At 46.4% G+C, this 19,222-nt stretch overlaps 1 protein-coding gene across 4 annotated transcripts in view; it reads left to right on the top strand.

Moving 5' to 3' along the window:
* The window catches only part of HIPK2 (homeodomain interacting protein kinase 2), a 177,743-nt gene that overhangs the window by 145,138 nt on the left and 13,383 nt on the right, over positions 1 to 19,222 (top strand). For 2 of the 4 annotated variants that reach the window (XM_049643036.1, XM_049643032.1), the window contains exons 10-12: positions 5,349 to 5,488; positions 8,449 to 8,628; positions 11,177 to 11,458. In XM_049643036.1, coding sequence (XP_049498993.1) covers positions 5,349 to 5,488; positions 8,449 to 8,628; positions 11,177 to 11,458 — 602 coding nt within the window. Of the gene's footprint in view, positions 1 to 5,345; positions 5,489 to 8,448; positions 8,629 to 11,176; positions 11,459 to 19,222 lie in introns of all 4 variants that reach the window. The other 2 variants (XM_049643035.1, XM_049643031.1) reach the window with 1 other exon arrangement.

The following is a 19,222-nucleotide window of genomic DNA, read 5'->3' as shown; positions in this document are numbered from 1 at the left end:
TTTGCTTTGCTTTTTCCTCCCCACCTTCCAGCAGCACCCCATGTCCTTTGAAGGGAAGCAGTCTCTCCGGGGTTCCCCAAGGCTTCGTGAGTGGGAGGCCGGAGTGAAATCACACCCTCTTGTTTACATGATACGGGAGTGATGTTTACCAACTGTCTTGCCAGTCCCAGCCTTGCTGGTACTACCCACAGGGGGCTGTCCCCTCTGTCGTCCCATGCCTGGGGCCTGCGCTCACACCTTGACCACCATCAGAGATTGTGGATAAGTGGATAAAGGCAGAGAGATGGAACATACAGCTCTTGATTGAGACAGTATTGAATTTAGCTCACTTTTCAAGTTGGCAGGATCCAAAACCCCCTTGGACTCGCAAGGCTGGAACAGAAATTCAGAGCGCCCCCAAGAGGTGGAGGTTTGCCATATCCTTCTAGACCCCAGCCTTTTGAAGGTCTATGCATGCTTCTAGTCTTAGCACCCAAATCCCTTTAAATGTCTCCCTAGAACTTTTTCAGCCGTCAAAATTACAAAACTTCAGTGCTTCTCATTCATTACCTCCTCTGGTAACATTTTCAGCAAGCAGTCCCTCCAGCCATTCTGTCTTGCTATCTGCTTCTGTCTTGCTTGGTGCCTCGGTTGTTAATGAATAAGGAACACTTTTTCGTGTGACTTTTATGCCTTCACCACCAGCCCTGATCCTGAATAGAGCCATCGTTTCTGCGCATCCTCTCCATAAAGTAAGGTAGTACACTGGTGAGAACATGGGCTCTGAAATTTGATAGCCTGGAAGTCAGAGAAGCCAGTCCCACCACTTACCAGCTACATAACTGTAGGGAACCTACTTTCGAATTTAACATTTTTTTCAAATTAACACATGTACCTAATTTTTAAAGTGAAATGAGTCCACAGACTTCTAAGAAAATAGTGGTTGCCTGCTCTATCCCACCCCTAATTTCAACTTCCCCCAAATAATTTTTAAACTCTTTTGTTTGTTTATAAAGTTTATTTATTTTGAGAGAGAGAGAGCGAGCTCAGGAGGGGCAGAAAGAGAGGGAGAGAGAATCCCAAGCAGGCCCTGCTCTGTCAGCACAGAGCCCGATGTGGAGCTTCAACTCATGAACCATGAGATCATGCCTTGAGCTGAAACCAAGTGTTAGATGCTTAACTGACTGAGCCACCCAGGTGCCCCAAGTCTTTAATTTCGTTATTTAACTCCCATGTTTCTAAATAACGTGCTTAAACTGCTTTTTACTGATATTCCCATTTTGCGTATCAATGGACTTCCTACTGTGGAAGATAAAGACTTAGCCCCCTAACCCACCCCAACCCAACAGCACACACGCAGTCATGCTCTCTCTCTCTCTCTCACTCGTTCTCTCTCTTCCTTTCCCCCATTCTTACCATGGAAGTTTCTTATTCCACCACTCTGCATTATTAATACTTACTACCATCAGTATTGTATAATATTCTCAGTTGAGCCTCACAGCATACTATGATTCTATTTCTTTTCCTAGACAACTTGTTTTTCCTGGAGTTGATGGCGGTTTCATTTTTTCATTTGGTTGGTTCCCTCTCTGTACATTTATATGCAACCCCAGATTCCTCCAGAGCCAGTCACGGTTTGGGTGTCTGATGTGTTGACGTGTTTCAGCTTATTGACAAGTTGTGTCTGTTGTTTTTTTCTCTGAGAACTTTTTAAGACTCTCCTTGTCCACAATGGTCTGAAATTTCATAATCTATATGCTTTCCCATGGATGATTCTTTATACATTGTCCTGAACACTGTTTTTGCCCTGTCAGTATGGAAGTTTTTATTTTTCCTTCGTTAATTTTTTCCCATCCATTTTCACTCCTTCTTTGTGAAATTCTTCATTGGGTGTTGGCACTCCTGAATCGCTCTAATGATTTTCATGTATCTCCCCCCACTCCCCACCATTTTCTCTCTCTATATTCTATCTGTGCTATCTTACCACAGTTGAGATTTTCTCAACTTTTTTTAAAACCTTCTATGGAAGGGCGCCTGTGTGGTTCATTCAGTTAAGCATCTGACTCTTGATTTTGGCTCAGGCCATGATCTCACAGTTTGTGAGATTGAGCCCCATGTCGGGGTGTGAGCTGACAGGGTGGAGCCTGCTTGGGATTCTCTCTCTCTCTCTGCCCCTCCCCTGCTCGCACACTCTATCTCTCAAAAAATAAATAAACTTAAAAAAAAAAAACCTTCTATGGAATTAATTTGTTATAGTTCTCATTTCTAAGAATTCTTATTCTCTGAATACAGATATGGATATATAAATATATATTCCTATATATGACCTTGTTTCATATATATATATATATATATATATATATGATTGAAACAAAATAAACATTTTTTTAACTCTGTGTACAGTATAAATTTTTGGAAATTTTCTTCTGATTCCTACACTGTTTTTGTTTCCTCTGAGTTTCTTGTTTTGTTTTAGACTTTGATGTTAGAAGCTTCCTTTAATATCTGGTTATCGTTGGCTGTTCACTTGTATTTAAGACTGGAGCACTGGAAAGCTAATTTGAAAGCTGCAGAAGGGGCAGGACTGTTGAATGTGGTCTCTCTAGTCTGAGAGGGGTGAGCCCGTGATTGTCATTGGCAGACTCCCTACTCCTCACATGTGTTTGTAGTTCTTAATCTTGGACTTGTGGGTTTTCCTAGAGAGGATCTTCCTGCCTCCTGCTTTGGTGGGGAGTGGGGAGGGACGGTGTAAGCCTACATACCAGGGATCTGCAACCTGAGGGGTAAAGGAATCTCACGGTTTAATATGCAGACTTGACCTTAGATGCCCCAGTCTTCTGACTCCGTAATTGCCCTTCTCTTTCCCAGCTTCCAAAATTTTGCTAATGGTTATTGTCTCCCCTGTTGTTTCTGTCCTTATGGATCTCTGTATTATGTTTTTATTCCTTCACTATCATTTCAGTTGGGTTTAGAGAAGGAGTGCAATAAATGTATACGTTTAATTTACTGCCTTTTTGGGTAGGCTATTTAGTTTCTGTGTAGTTCAGTTTATCCATCTGAGAAATGGGAAAAAATAATAGTCCTTAGCTCACAGAACTGGTGTTAGCATGAAGTGAGAAACCTATCTATGGTCTTAGCTCTGTGCTTGGCACCAAGAAGTATGGGCTGTAATCTTAAAAATATATTACAAAGTAATAAGTTATAAACTATACAAGTGTATACAAGTCATTATACAAGTATGAAGTGTCATCTGAAATGAGTTGAACATGTCCATCAGTGAAAGGGGTCAAAAACAGCCTTTACCCCGTCTCTTACAGTTAAAATGCTAACATCCATTTTAGGGGAGTGGGGGAAAAAATGTCCTTAACTTGTTATCAAGATTTATTATTTAAAAGTGACAGTCAAAACACATGCTTTTCCAGAAAGCTGAAAAGAGTTTCAAAGTTGTTTAAATGTTACTGCCAACGAAATTGTTATTCATTTAACTTTTTGAGCTCGTAACTGTTTTAATTGATCGATTAAATTATTTTTCTGCTGTGTCTGAATTCAGTAAGCTTGAAATATAGTTAACTATAATTAATTGCCTTGGTAGGATTGCTTCTTTCATCTTACAACAAACATTAAGCACTTTCTGTATGAACTGTTGTCCCTAAGCTTTTTGCCTGTATCAAAACAGATCAGGAAGCAAACAGGCAATGTAAAAAAGGTATGAGACCTCATGGGGCCTCCTCTGCACCATGAGAAGGATGGACCAGGTGAACCATCCACTCAGATCTAAAATGTGCTTTTGGGGTGCCTGGGTGGCTCAGTCGGTTGAGCGTCCGACTTCAGCTCAGGTCATGATCTCACAGTTCGTGGGTTCAAGCCCCGCATCAGGCTATGTGCTGACGGCTCAGAGCCTGGAGCCTGCTTCAGATCCTGTGTCTCCCTCTCTTTCTGCCCCTCCCCCTCTCACACTTTGTCTCACTCTGTTTCTCAAAAATAAATAAATGTAAAAAAAATTTTTTTAAATAAATAAAATAAAATGTGCTTTTATCTTTTTATGCACATCACTTTTTATAACGCTTTGACTCAAGTTTGTGATTCATTTCCAAGTGTGTGTTTGTACATATGAGCCAAAACACACATATTAAAGATGCAGCCTAAAAAAAAAAAGATACAGTTTGTGGAGCACTGTATTACATAAATCACCCAGTGTTAGCGATATCCAGCCCAGTGGAAAGAACGAGATATAACTGAAATCATACATCTTTAAATTCTTGACCTGCCCGAGATTTTACCTTAGTGGTGTTCCTTTCAGTGTCCAACTATGGACAACTGTGTTCAGTCTGAATCACTTGATAACCAAAGGCAAGCAGGGTAGTGATTGAGAATATAGGAAGCAGAGAACACCACATATATCCCCCCCGCCACCGTGAGTCTTTTCAAGGAAAAGTCAGGACAGTTCATTTTAGACTTCTTAGAAAAATCTTAATATTGATGTAGAATCAAGCTATGACCCTCCAACTACATCTCATTTTTGCTTTGAGGTAAGGTCAAGGTAATTCTCAATTAAGCTTATAGTCCCAGCTAAGAATTTTATTTCATGCTTGCTTGCTTGCTCTCAGATGTGGGCAAGTAGTAGATATTTGATGATCTCAGAATTATGTTAACTTAGCGGTGCCTGGGTGGCTCAGTCAGTTGAGCATCTAAATCTTGATTTCGGCTTAGGTCATGATCCCAGGGTCATGGGATCGAGCCCCATGTTGGGCTCAGCATGGAGCCCACTTGGGATTCATTCATTCATTCTCTCTCTCTCTCTCCTTCCCTTCCTCCCTCCCATGCTTTCACGCACGCACTCTCTCTCTTAAATAAATACATAGTTTTAATTAAAAGTAAAGAATTATGCTAACTTAGATTCAGAAGATAACACAAATTGGAGGTCTCGACTCTAATAAACAAATGGTAAAATAGTAAATAAAGGATATTAGATGGAAAACTTCTTGAGGGCAAAAGTCACCCTTGTATGGTCCAATTCAACTGTCTCAATCTCTTGAATATGGTTGTGTGCCAGAACAAATCAATATGCGAACTTTTGGAAACTGTGAGCACTGTTCTTAGAGCAAATTATAAATAAATCATTCCTCAACATGAATAAATCCCTTCCATACGACTCTTTGCCCATGTACTTATTATCTTCTAGGTAGTTCACAGATGTGAATTTTATCTCCCCTTACCTTAGTTTTTGAGGCCAAAGACCAGGTCTCCACTTTGACACCCATCACAGGGTCCAGAACAACCTGGGGCACAGAATAAGGGCTTGACTCATTATTGAGTGATTGTGTGATTAACAAACATGTTGATGGCCCATGTCCTCTGTTCTGCAGCAGGCCTGGCCAAGTGGGACCCAGCAAATCCTGCTTCCCCCAGCATGGCAGCAGCTGACCGGAGTGGCCACCCACACATCAGTGCAGCACGCGACTGTGATTCCCGAGACCATGGCAGGCACCCAGCAGTTGGCCGACTGGAGGTAAGCAGGAAAGCAGGTGTGTCTGTGTCCACGGCTCACCCGGAGAGCTGCCGGACTGGCCTGCATTGTGAATTCTCTGCTTTACAGGGAACTTTTGTTTTTGTTTTTGTTTTTGTTTTTTTTCAACGTTTTTTTATTTATTTTTGGGACAGAGAGAGACATAGCATGAACAGGGGAGGGGCAGAGAGAGAGGGAGACACAGAATCGGAAACAGGCTCCAGGCTCCGAGCCATCAGCCCAGAGCCTGACGCGGGGCTCGAACTCACGGACCGCGAGATCGTGACCTGGCTGAAGTCGGACGCTTAACCGACTGCGCCACCCAGGCGCCCCTACAGGGAACTTTTGAAATTAAACAGAGTATTAGGTGGGATACAACTACAGTGTTATGAGGGTGAATTTTTAAATAAATGTACCAGGACATGAGAAAATCAGCTTCATTACTTTACGGTCACTTGTCATTTTCGACCCCAAATTCAGTTACATCATTTGATCGCCGGTGTGATCCAGGGACCCGCATCTGGATGATTCTTGGTTTGTTTCTCAGAATTAAATTCCACTCCCGGAAAACAAAGATTTGTCGGCAGTGAAAGAATGCGGAAGAGAGTCCCTGAGGCTCCTACGCAGTTCTAGAAAGTGTTCTCAAGGTGTTTTGAGACATGGGCACACTGGAGTTGTATCTGCCCTCTCGGGGGAAAGCTGACAGAATGGGGTTTATTTGGAATGGTAAACTCTGGCATGTTTGCTGAACATGCCTCTTCAGTTAATAGTCATAGCTGATAGATCAAAGTCCATTTTCCACAGACCCCAGAGGCACGTGCTGACGGCCACCAGCACACCATAGCCCTGTATGTTTCCAGAACCCCACCCATCCCACTCACTGACTTCCTCACCAACACCTTGCTCTGTTGTTCTTATGGCCACTTTCCACTTCTCCTTGTACTCTCCACCCACTCCGTCCCAACGCCACCACTGTGCCCCCCGCACCGATGGCAGTCCCCAAGTTGTTTCCGGCTTCCCGTGGCCCTCTGGGCTCTCTCGTGCAGCCCGAACATCCGGCGTCTCTCCACCTTCCGACACTGTCCATACCAAGCGTGGAGCCGCCTTGCAATTTCTTTTCGTATCTAAGAGGCTGTCGTGAATGAAGAGCCCCTGGTAAAACAAGAGGCGTGGAGATAGAAGCCCCAGGTCAGGCCTCAAGTGAAGCTTCCTCTATGCCTCCATTGAATGTTCTGACTAGTACAAACAAGAGAGGACGCAGGCTCTTTCCTGCAGCCCCACTCACTTCCCACCGACAACACCCACCAAGTCCACCCCCACTCATTGGAAGCACGTTCAAACAAGGTAAAACTGGGTTCCATTCTGGTTCTGCATGATCCGAGTGAGGCCTTTATGAGCCTCAGTTTCTTCTTCAATACTGTGGGCATAACAATGCCTACCTCCCAGAACTGCTGGGAGGTTTAAATGAAGATAAACTACAAAGCACTTGACCTGTATTTAACACATATACTAGCACCTGGTACATGACAGGCAGTAAATAAATCTGTTATCTTCCCTTCCCCCATTTACCCTGGTTCATCTCAAAGATTGCCTTCCCTCTCCAGCTCATTAGGAACAGTGACCGAGTGGAAAGCTATTTGACCAATTGGTTTTTTCTCCCCCCGCCCCCTTTTCTCCTAAAAGACCATACACATGCCGTGCTACTTTTTTCCTTTGTCTTTCAGCATTTATAACTCGTTTAACTTCAGCAAAACTCACTTACACGGATTTTCTCATTCCTCCTCCCTCCTCAGCTCCTACCTGGTTACCACAGAGATCACTTAAAGACAACACTTTCTTTCCAATCTCTTCTCCATTTCATGTGTGGGCCAAAGAACATGCACAATCATATAAACAAAAGAGAGAGGTACAGATCCTAGACTTTCCTATCAAAGGAAAAACAATGCCATGTCCATAGAAGAAATAGCAACAACACAGTAAAGAAGCCATAACATCTGTTTCTAAATGTCAATGTCCAAGACTCTATCAAAATCTCTACACAAGTACCTACTTACTTCTTTTTCCTTATTCATCCTTTTCCCCAAGTTGCAAAGATGAATTTTGTAGTATTTGTAAAATTCAAATGAAGTCTCCTTTAACTTTTCATTTCATTGTGTGATAAATGGGCTTTGATGGGCAAGTCGCTGAATTAATCACCACTTGTAATATTTCGTTGGGAAAACAACCCTCTGAGCTCCATACAACCCAGATCGTAAGAACTTTGAAAGAGAACCGGCTTTCAGGATAATGGCTGCCAGCAGCACTTCTGTCGATAGGTGTCTCGTATTAACTTTGACTTAGTACCAAGTTCCATTCACATCTCGTCAACCTTCGGTTAATCTAATTGTTCATTCAGCAAGCATGTCATTAACTGATCAGCTGCTACACGCCTGAGCATTGTGCTAGCCACCGAGAGAATTCAAAAGAATGGTAACACTTCCAAACAGCAGAAACCTACGACTCCTGGTTTCCAAAGCTGTTTTAACAGAAACGACAAATTCCTCGTTTGTAAAGTGGTATTACAGTATCCTACCTCACAGAATGCAATAACCCATTTAAAAGCACTTGTAAATTCTAAAATAAAATGCACAGCGCAGTCATCTGTTTAGGGACTTTAAAAGGTAGAGGGGATAGTTATCTCCTCTCCGCTGAACCTGCAACTTGCCAATTCTTCCCCCTCGAAACGACCTTTCTCACTTACCCACAAATCGTGTTGCTGCCCACTCCTTCAGAACAGCACTTAAACTTCACCACACCTGGGAGACCTACCTGGTGAGCTCATCTCTTCAACAACTCCCTGAGCTAGTGAGAACCAACTTTTAGTTTTAATTTGGCTTGTAATCGGGGAGGAAGCTTTATCTTAAAAAGAAGCTCCATATTTATAAAATCAATAAAGAGCCTTGTTTCTCCCATCTCCCGCTCAGGAACACCCACGCTCACGGCAGCCATTACAATCCCATCATGCAGCAGCCTGCGCTATTGACTGGTCATGTGACCCTTCCAGCAGCCCAGCCCTTAAATGTAGGTGTGGCCCACGTGATGCGGCAGCAGCCAACCAGCACCACCTCCTCCCGGAAGAGTAAGCAGCACCAGTCCTCTGCAAGGTAGGTGGTGGGAGTTGCCCTTGAGGAGAAAAACTTCAGAAGATTGCAAGTTACAGAGATGTTTTTTAAGTTTTATCTATTTATTTTGAGAGAGAGAGAGAGCATAGAGCAGGGAAGGGGCAGAGAGACGCAGAGACAGAATCCCAAGCAGTCTCCACAATGTCACCACAGAGCCCGATATGGGGCTCAAACTCACCAACCATGAGATCGTGACCCAAGCCGAGACCAAGAATCGGACGCTTAACTGACTGAGCTACCCAGGCACCCCAAAATGTGCTTTCTTTGAAATCTGAGGTCTGAGGTAACTCATTTAGCTGCTTCCTGAATTATAAGCAATAATTTTGGTTAATCCTAGACATTACCAGCAGAATAATCTTACTCATTCCCTTTCAATTCAGTCTCATCTCAGTGAACTCTTAAAAATCAAGGCAGAGAAAAGGCCACATACTGCATGATCCCATTTATATGGCATTTGGGAAAGGGAAAACTGGATCAGGAGTTGCCAGGGACTACTGGGTGGGCGAGGAGGGGGATTGACAAGGAAAGAGCATGAGGGAACTTCCCAGGGTGATGAAAAAGTTCTCTGGATTGGCAGAGGCAACATGTACATTTGTCAAAACTCATCAAACACTTACAAAGGGTGACTTTGTGTGTGTGTGTGTGTGTGTGTGTATATACATGTATATATATATATGTGTGTATATATATATGTATATATATGTGTGTGTGTGTATATATATATATATGTATATATATATATATACACATATATATATACATATATATGTAGTCAAAATTGTGTGGCTACAGAATTGCTTCTACAGCTTTCTCCAGCAGCACTGACTTTGGAGGCCCTTAACTGTTTCTTTGGAATAGGTTAATCAAGAGAAAGAAGTCCAGTACATAAAATGTCTAGTGAACTTTGGTTTTACTTCCTCATTTAACCAGGGGCCAGATATTAGGCCTATGGTTTTTTGTTTGTTTGTTTGTTTTTTGTTTTTTTATTACTCTCCTCTGAAGATTAACCCAAGAGCTGACTTCCTTTGAGTTGTCATTCTTCTTCAAGATTCCTCATTTGGGTGTTTCTGACAACCCACAGAAATCCATCTCAGATCTGCGGCAGCCCCGTGACAATGCACCCATGTCATTATTAGACGGGGTGGCAACGGAGGCCACCGCCTCAGTCCTTTGCTCTGTCATGCCCAGCCATGTGGGTGGTCACACGGAATACCAGCCTGACCCTGTGCTGATCTTAGCATCCTCATGGCTCACCTTGTCAAGCGGGGGCAGTAAGAACTCTTAGCCTCCCAACCTGTTGACAAGCCCCTCCCTGTTGCCAAGTCACCACCCAGCTGGCTTTATGACGGCTTATTGCCAGTGCTTCTCAAGATCGGTATAATTATACTGAAAGTTTTGTATTTGCCTATTTTTAAGACCAATGCCTTAGGCAAAACAGAAGGCTCTCCCTTGTTGGGCGGTGCAGCCAGGCTCCCTTTCCTTTCAACAGTGCCAAGTGGAGCTATTTTAACTGCTGGGGTAGTGAAAACATAATCTCAAAATTGTAACAAAGCAAGCAGTAACAAATATATAGATTTATGCTGACTACAAACAGTGGGCCAATGGTATCGGTAAAAGTTAGTGCCCACCCCCCAGAAAGGAACAAGCAACATATCTGACACCAGCTGGATAGAAAATTCAATAAATCTACAGAATTGTTTTTGTCTTCCTGCCTTTTAGCTAGAAAGCGCTAGAACCTGTAAGGACATACCAGCATCTTCAAAAGTTTCTTTGGCCTCTCACTGTACAGATATGACCGAGGTCGGCAAAGGTTAGTGGGTGGGGGAAAGATAAGACATTTTTTCCCCAAAGTTACCAGAAACCACAGCTGCCAGTTTGTTAAGGAATTTCGAGTCGATCAAAAACTCCAGATTAACAGGTCCCTGGTTAAGCACACCTTTTCCTCCTGCATCCTGCCCAGCTTTTCACTCCAGCTCAAACAGACTGGTAGACTTCCTATGAGGCTGTGGTGTAAAAAGACGTGGGTGTTTGCGTTCCACGCGTGGCAAAACAGCCATTAGCAAGGACACCAAAGCTTTATGTGGCAAATAATATTTCTTTCAACTCCCTTCAAAACAAGACCCAAGTACACGACCAGAGAACCACCAGATGGAGCTCAGGAAGCCAGGCCTTGACCCCCGAAGACGGGGCTGCAGTGGAGCAGACAGCCCTGAGGCCCAGGGCACTGCACCTGCCCCCACAGACCAGCCGGGTCCTTGAGCACGAGCTTAAAGCCCTGGCCGCTCCCTTTGTCCTGCTGGGAACAGGCACGTGGCCCCGAACCAGAGCCCAGACAGGGCCATCTGCGTAGCAAGTAACTGAAAGAAAGAGCTTCAGGGGCAGCCGCTTCTGCAATTACAGAAGACACCCGAGCGCCCGAGCCTCCGACTCTTGAATGGAGATCGGGCAAGGCTGGTGTCTGTGGACCTCCTCGGGAGGAGCCGCGGGGCCCGGCCTTCCTCCGTGAGCGTGCGTGGCTTTGTCGTTACAGAAACGTCTCCACCTGTGAGGTGTCCTCCTCGCAGGCCATCAGCTCCCCTCAGCGGTCCAAGCGCGTCAAGGAGAACACGCCTCCGCGCTGCGCCCTGGTGCACAGCAGTCCCGCCTGCAGCTCCTCCGTCACGTGCGGGTGGGGCGACGGGGCGTCCAGCACCACCAGGGAGCGGCAGCGGCAGACGATTGTCATTCCCGACACCCCCAGCCCCACGGTCAGCGTCATCACCATCAGCAGCGACACGGACGAGGAGGAGGAACAGAAGCATGCGCCCACCAGGTGAGGCTGTGCCACCTTCGGACGCGCGGGAGGGAGCAGGGCGGGGGCGCGCCGCGCGCCGCCGCCTCACCGGGTCCTCCGTGGGCCCGGGCCGCTGTGCATCGTCAGACGTGATGAGCTCTGGCTCCTGGCCCCCAAGTTTTGGTCTTGTCGTGTCCTAGAGTCCTGAAGTGATGTCAAGGGACCATCAAACAGAGTTTCCATAATTGTTCAATGCCAAAACAGTCCGGAATCACTTTGGTCTCGAAAAATAGTTCTAGTCTCCGTACATTTGGGCGACTTGAGACCAATTGTGCACAACGCCAGTGTATTTCAAGTCCTGTGTGAGCTTAAACATCTCTGCCTTGGGCTGTTGAATTTGTTCCCAGTTGGTCAGGATATTTCTCTAGCATCGCCTTGGCTCTCTCGGAATTCGAAATCATTGTCCAATTAATCAGAAATTTCTCCGTGTCTGATTAACCCAATCTTTCAAGCTGCCAGTTGGCTCTTCACCCAGAGAGCGTTACTGTTTATTCCAAAGTAGTAAGAACTCCTTTTATGCTCTGTATGCCTCCTGGGAAGGGGAAAGGAATATTTATTATATTTGCAAGACTATTAACCCTGGCACCAAAGCCTCTTTTCCTACATTTTCCAGCCAGACTTCAGCAGGGTGCGGTTTGTACTTGGGCTGCCTGATGAGCCCCTGGAGCTAGCCCCTCCGGAACAGTTGGTCCCCTGGCCTTCTGCATCCCCAGGAGCCTCCGGGCCTCGTAGATCCCAAAGGCTCACAACCCCAACTCCGACCTGCTGGCCTCTCCCGCTGGGACCAAGAGTCAGGGACGGGAGGCCTGTCACCGCCGAGCCCAGCGCTTCTGGTCAGCACATACACTGCTCCCTGATGCGAGGCTTAATGTTCATAATTCGGCCCCGGTTATTCATTCCTGATTGGATACAATGTAGCTAATTAGTAATCACCAGTCTTCTTGATTAAATAATACATTCCCACACTTGAGATCATTACCAAATGTACAGATAGATTAATTAAAACAGTCTCACTATAGCTGTTCCAGTCCAGGCTCTCCCCTTCCTGTCTTCATAATGAACTCTATTTTGTTTTGTTATCTCATGACAGACCTAGTACATGTCCCATTCCAGTATCCTCCTTCCCCTCTTAACGTCTCAGCGTGGCCTTCAGTGTGTCTCAGAAGAGAATATAGCGGAACACTTCTGGGGTGGGGGAGGGGAGCACTGGGGGGTGTCGTGGGGGGTGGGCTGCACTGGGGAGACCGGGCGCAGTGTTTCACTCCCCACCTGCCTGTTCCGGGACTGGCCTCGGTTTCCCTTTTTGATAACAGCCCCCAACTTGAGTCAATACTCTGTCCTCCCCAGAGCCTCATGCCCCGCAGCCCAGGAATGTCGTGGGGTGGGCTCAGGTGGTCCCATCACAAAAAGAAAGGTTTTTCCCAGCCCGGAGCGGTCTGTCCACACGTTTATAGCATTGGCCATGAAACGGGCCAAGCAGCCCCCACACAGCCCTTTGCTACAACTGGGGAAAAGAAAAAGCAATTTAAAAATCTGACCATCAACTAGATTGGACTATCATTTTTGAAGTATGAGATTCGAACTGACACAGAATCTCAACATACGTGCTCAGGAGAGAATTGAATAGTGTGTCTAAGGAAAAGCAGGATGAGAGAGCCGTCTGTCCACCAATCAGACGGCTGCCAGGGCTGAGCACAGCGCCAAGCCAAAGCACAGACTGCTTCCACGGTGGTCCCCAAAGCCCCAGAAAGAAACAGAACTGAAATTCTTGGCAGCGTGCAAGGACCTTGTTGTAAATCAGTTGAGACCTAGGGGAGGGCATGGAAGGAGACCGTGGCAGGTGCGCGTGTGAGGAACAACCACCAGTAGTGACGGTGGCCTACCGAGCATCGGAGCTTCATAAAATGAAAAATGCAGGGGACTGCCTGGGACGTTACACCACATGGGGAAAGCTGCAGAGTGAGGCCAGAGAGGAATCGGGAAGGGTTCCAGCAGTCGGCAGTTGTGACAGGAAGCTTGCAGAATGAGGGGATGGGTGTTTTCTGGAGAGAGATCAAATGACTGTTGCCTTGAAAAAGTGTCTCAAGACCCAAGAAGACAGGAAAGTGTATTTGAGTCTGAGTAGGATAAAACAGAACCCCATAGCTGTTTTATTTATAGACAAACCACTGGATAATGTGATCACAGTATTGTGACTGTGTTTTGGAGTGAGAGAAAAACGGAGAGGAAATATGATTACTCGTTCTTAAAAATCAGAATTACCATAAAATTTAACACAGTAAATATTTATTGTCCCCACCAGTGTGAGAGATCATGCTAGGAACTGCAGGTGTTACATAAATAAAGTAGACAGTCTCTGTCCTCAGGAGGTTTGCAGGGTAAGAAGCAAGATAAGACATGTACAAATCATAACACAAAACGGAGTATCAGTCCCGTAAAAACTAGCAGAGTGCTGTGGACACTCAAAGGGAAAATAGCTTGAGAAAATAGCAGGAACAGCGGACTTTCTGGGCTCAAAGGTCCAAAGGGTTCAGGAAAATAGGAGAGGGGGTGAGATTGCAGATCCCAGGAGGTCAGTGGCAGGCAGGGAAGCTGGGGCCTCAGAGGTGGGCTCGTAGCATCCAGAGCGCAGAGGGGCCGCAGATCAGAGACAAAGCAGAGGCAGGGATGACAGAGATTTCCGAATGGAAAGGGGATTTGAGGGTCTCCCCTTCAATGGAGGTGGTCGACTTCAGGAAATACTAAGGAGCTCACGGGAGAGCACCAGTCTTGGGAAAACAAGGATGTACCCCCAAGGGCAGCCCATTGGGGAGCCTCTTGGCCTCCCTCCAGCTAGAAGCTTTTCTTGCCTGTCCGTGTTCCCATTTGTTTTTTTTTAAATTTTTTTTCAACGTTTTTTATTTATTTTTGGGACAGAGAGAGACAGAGCATGAACGGGGGAGGGCAGAGAGAGAGGGAGACACAGAATCGGAAACAGGCTCCAGGCTCCGAGCCATCAGCCCGGAGCCTGACGCGGGGCTCGAACTCACGGACCGCGAGATCGTGACCTGGCTGAAGTCGGACGCTTAACCGACTGCGCCACCCAGGCGCCCCGTCCGTGTTCCCATTTGAACACTCGAGACTTCCCTGCTCGTTCCCAAACCTGATGTCTCCTGTGCTGTGAGCATCTCGATCCTGAGCTGCTGTGTTCCCGACCTCGTTTCCTGTTTGCTACTCACCCCAGGACCAGCCCTGGGACTCTGTCTAAAATGCTGATTGCTTCCCCTAACGTGACTCAGCCCCCGCACAGCAGCCAGAGGGTGAGGGGGCCGATGACACTCACAGAGACGGCGATCATGGTGGTGGCACATGGAGGCCCTTCCACCACCGGTGTCTTTTAGAGCCGGTACGAGGCACACAGTGGCGAACCCACAATGTTAGGCCTATTTGAGGGTGTCACCAAGTCTCTGGGACCAGAGGACATTGCCTAGAATTTTTAGGGGAACGCAAGGCAAAGTCACTATTCCAGACCCCCATATTTGACACTGTTAGTTGCCAGAGCAGACGGATGGTCACCAGCTCCTACCTGTGAGGAAGGTTCCAGAGCACGAGGTGCAGGCTGGGAGTGAGCCGATTAAAGGGGAGAGAAATCATGACACACATTTACTGAGTGTTCCCATTTGCACTGTCCTGTGTGTCTTTCAGTAGAGTATACAAGGCAAATAGTTCTGCTCCCACTCGATAGATGAGGAAACCAAGACCCAGGAAAGATAAGTGACTCACCCTGATTGATGACGTTTCTGAGGAGCACAATTGGAATTCGGGTCCCGTGCCGTGGAAGACACGGCAGTCTCGGGTTACTGGCAAAAATAACTGATTTCTCTTTGGTTATGAACTTGACCAATGTGAACTCTGTCCTGCCCCCTCCTCTGACCACCCCCACGCCCTCACGCGGTCATGCCCGCTGTGTGCAGGGCAGCAGCCCAAGGCTATGGGGGGCCCAGAGTCTGTCCACCGAGCCCCGACTGGGTACCTGGTGTCAGTCACAGTGCTGAGCTCTAGCAGCAAGAAGGGCAGAGGTCAGCTCTTCTGATTCTTTGAGAAGACGTTTTAAGGTGAGGGGACCGATGAAGACCCGGCAGCCTGCTTTTTCTCAATGAGTGGCTGCTGGACTAGGGGGCTCCTTGGGCATGGCTGGAGAATTGTTGTAAAGATGGAAAGTACAGGGGCGCCTGGGTGGCTCAGTCGGTTGAGCGTCCAACTTCAGCTCAGGTCATGATCTTGCAGTCTGTGAGTTCGAGCCCCTCATCAGGCTCTGTGCTGACAGCTCAGAGCCTGGAGCCTGCTTCTGATTCTGTGTCTCCCTTTCTCTCCGCCCCTCCCTGATTCATGCTCTCTCTCTGTCTCAGAAATAAACATTAAAAAAAAAAAATGTAAAAAAAAGAAAAAGAAAGCACACCAATCTGCAGTTTTTCTGGGTGCCCTGAGAGGAAGTCATAGAACCAGTCTTATTTTAATCATTTATAAATGATTTTGATTAGAGGAACATTTGACTGTATGTGCTGAATAAGCCATCTTCTCTCCCTTGAAATCTCCTTGAACGAAGTTTATTGGTGCATATCTTATTATTCAGACTCTTTGCTAACCTTGCCTTGTGCTGAAACTGCCCTTTAGAGGCCGTATCACACAAGCTTCAGTCATGAGGATAGTTTTTTTTTAAGAAGTTTTTTTTTAAGTTTATTTTTATTTATTTTGAGAGAGAGAGGGAGAGAGGGAGAGACGGAATCCCAAGCAGGCTCCTCACTGTCCGTGTGGAGCCCGATGCAGGGCTCGATTCACAAACCGCGAGATCATGACCTGAGCCCGAGTCAAGAGTCGGACGCTTAACTGACTGAGCCACCCAGGCTCAGGGTAGTTTTTAAAATGTGTGACCAGAGTGGCTCATGTCGACTGATCAGCTAGAAACCATTCCTTCATGTATTCCTTCATTCAGTTACCAGGATATTTCTGGTAGACAGGTTTTCATCTCCTGAGGTCAACAGGGCTCTGTGACGTCCTGCATCCCTTTGTGCGTGTAGGCGGCCACTCCAGAGTATTACCACCGGTGTCACCAAAATGTAAACTTTAAGAAAGTTGCTTCATTAACATCACTCAGTATTTCAGATAGGGATCACTCTTAAAATGTTTGTATAAAAACTATTTGATCCTAAATGTTCTTCTTTCCACTAAATTGCAATTCTGGACCCATAACTGCAGACAAAAGGCATAGTCAGGACACCGATAAGCTGCTGCTCAAAAGAGTTGGGCCTGAAAGACTGACGTGTCCTTGGCAGAGGGGAACACCCACGCTCAGGTGTTACCAGCCAGGCAGAGCCACCCCAAGGTGGACCCCACGTCCTTGGCCACCTGCAGCCATACCACTCCTCTACTCGTCCTCCTGGTTTATGAGCCTCAGAGAAGAGACTGGAACCCAACATGTGGCACCATGAGAAGGGGCTTTGTTGTTTTGCAGTTTTGTTTTGTTTTTTTAATATGGAATTTATTGTCAAATTGGCTTCCATGCAACACCCAGGGCTCATCCCAACAGGCGCCCTCCTCAAATTTTGCAGTTTTAAGTTACAACACAGCCCCAGGTTGGAGGAGTTCTCAGTCATCCGACTCCTTTCAGGAGACAGAAAGGTGTCAGGCTGACCTCAACTCATCCTCTCTACATCCTCTTCTGTGCCTTCACAACACCCCCGCAGGTTGAGTAGTGTGGCCAATGGGCTGCCTTTTATGAAAGGGCAGCATCTTGAAGAAGGGACCCTCCACCCGACCATTCCCAGCAGCCTGTCCTAACACTGCAGCCTGTGACCAGGCCATCACTGACCCATGGCAGCTTCCACAGGCCAGAGGGAAGAGGGGCGGGACAGTGCTGGGTGTCACACGGGCAGAGCGGTGTTCCGTGGCTGGATTGTAGAAGGAAGTGGAAGGACAAGGAACACCATGCTTGTACTGTGTGTGGTGTGGTGGGGACCGGGCCCGTGGCTCATCCACACCTTGCTTCCAATTTCTCAGGAAGGTGGTCTTGCAAGACTGTCTTCCTGCTGGTGTGTGTGTGTGTGTGTGTGTGTGTGTGTGTGTGTGTGTGTGGTAAGAGAGAGACCTACACATAGATATAAACATGTAAATAGGGCACCTGGGTGACTCAGTCAGTTGAGCGTCCGACATCGGCTCAGGTCATGATCTCTCAGTTCGTGAGTTCAAGCCCCGCATTGGGCCCTGTGCTGACAGCTCAGAGCCTGGAGCCTGCTTCAGATTCTGAGTCTCCCTCTCTCTGCCCCTTCCCCACTCATGCTGTGTCTCTCTCTGTGTCTCAAAAAATGAATAAGCGTTAAAAAAATTTTTTTTCAAACATGTAAATAATATAACTTGAACGTATGTGCCAAATTTAAAATGTAGGGTTTTTTTTGTTGTTGTTCTCACTGATGACTTCAAATTGAGAGCTAAGAAATATATCAGAAGGAGCACATTAGCCTGGAGGTATCAGCTTCTGATCCCTGTCCTCACAAGGGCAGATTAAATGTACTCAGCCATGTATTTCTAACTGGGTGGAGGGGGCATGGGAATAGGACAGCGAGCCACACGCATCCCCGTGAAAGTGATAGAGCCAGCAGCCCTCCTCTCCATCAGCTGAGACACCTGTCAGTGTGAAGGACTCCATGCCCGGTGCTTAGATGTCCCGTGCTTAGAGAAGAACACTGTCACCGGAACCAGAAAGAGGAGTTGCAGTCAGTTTACATTTTCAGGGCTTGTGGGTAGGAAAGGTGGGGTAAAAGGGAAATGGCATAGTGACAAAATGACAGCATGCTCACGATAACTCAATAGCAAAACAACTAAACGTGACTACAAAATGGGCTAAGAACTTGAATAGACTTTTTTTTAAGCTTATTTATTTTGAGAGAGAGAACATGTGCGTGCTTGAGAGGGGGAGGGGCAGCGAGGGAGAGAGAAAATCCCAAGCAGGCTGCATGCTATCACCACAGAGCCCAATGCAGGGCTTGATCCCACAAACCATAAGATCGTGACCTGAACCAAAATCAAGAGTCAGATGCTTAACCGACTGAGCCACCCGGGTGCCCTTGAGTAGTTATTTCTTAAGACACGTAAGTGGCCAGCTTTATGAAAAAAATGCTTAACATCACTAATGATCAGGGAAACACAAATCAAACCACAACCAAGTATCACCTTACACCTATCAGAATAGCTGTCATCAAAAGAACAGAAGAGAAGTATGGGCAAGGCTATGGGAAGATTGTAGCCCTTGCACACTGTTGGTGGGAACGCAGTGTAAACAGGCAGCTGCTATGAGAAACGGTATTGAGGTTCCTCCAAAAAATTAACAACAGAGCTACCATTGATCCAGCGATCTCACTTGTAAGCATTTATCCAAAAGAGCGGGATCAGGATCTTGAAGAGACATCTGCACACTCCCATGTCCATTGCTACGTTACTCACAACAGGCAAGAGGTGGAAACAGCCTGAGTGTCCATCATATGGGCAGACAGATGAGGGGTAAAGAAACCATGGCAGGTACATACAATGGAATGCTGTTCAGCCTGAAAAAGAAGGAAATTCTACAATGAGCAAAAAACCTCTTAACACAAGGTTCCTAAAATAGTCAACCCTTAGACTTAAGCAGAGGAATCTCTGTTGCCAGCGGTTCTGAGTTGAGCCAGATGAACGAGCTTCAGAGATGCGCTGTGCTACCGACCCTGCGGCTAT

The sequence above is a fragment of the Panthera uncia genome, chromosome A2 (genome assembly GCF_023721935.1).
Source record: "Panthera uncia isolate 11264 chromosome A2, Puncia_PCG_1.0, whole genome shotgun sequence".
Taxonomy (NCBI): Eukaryota; Metazoa; Chordata; class Mammalia; order Carnivora; family Felidae; genus Panthera; species Panthera uncia.
The sequence above is the reverse complement of the archived record's forward strand: the minus strand, read 5'-3'. Positions and strand labels throughout refer to the sequence as shown.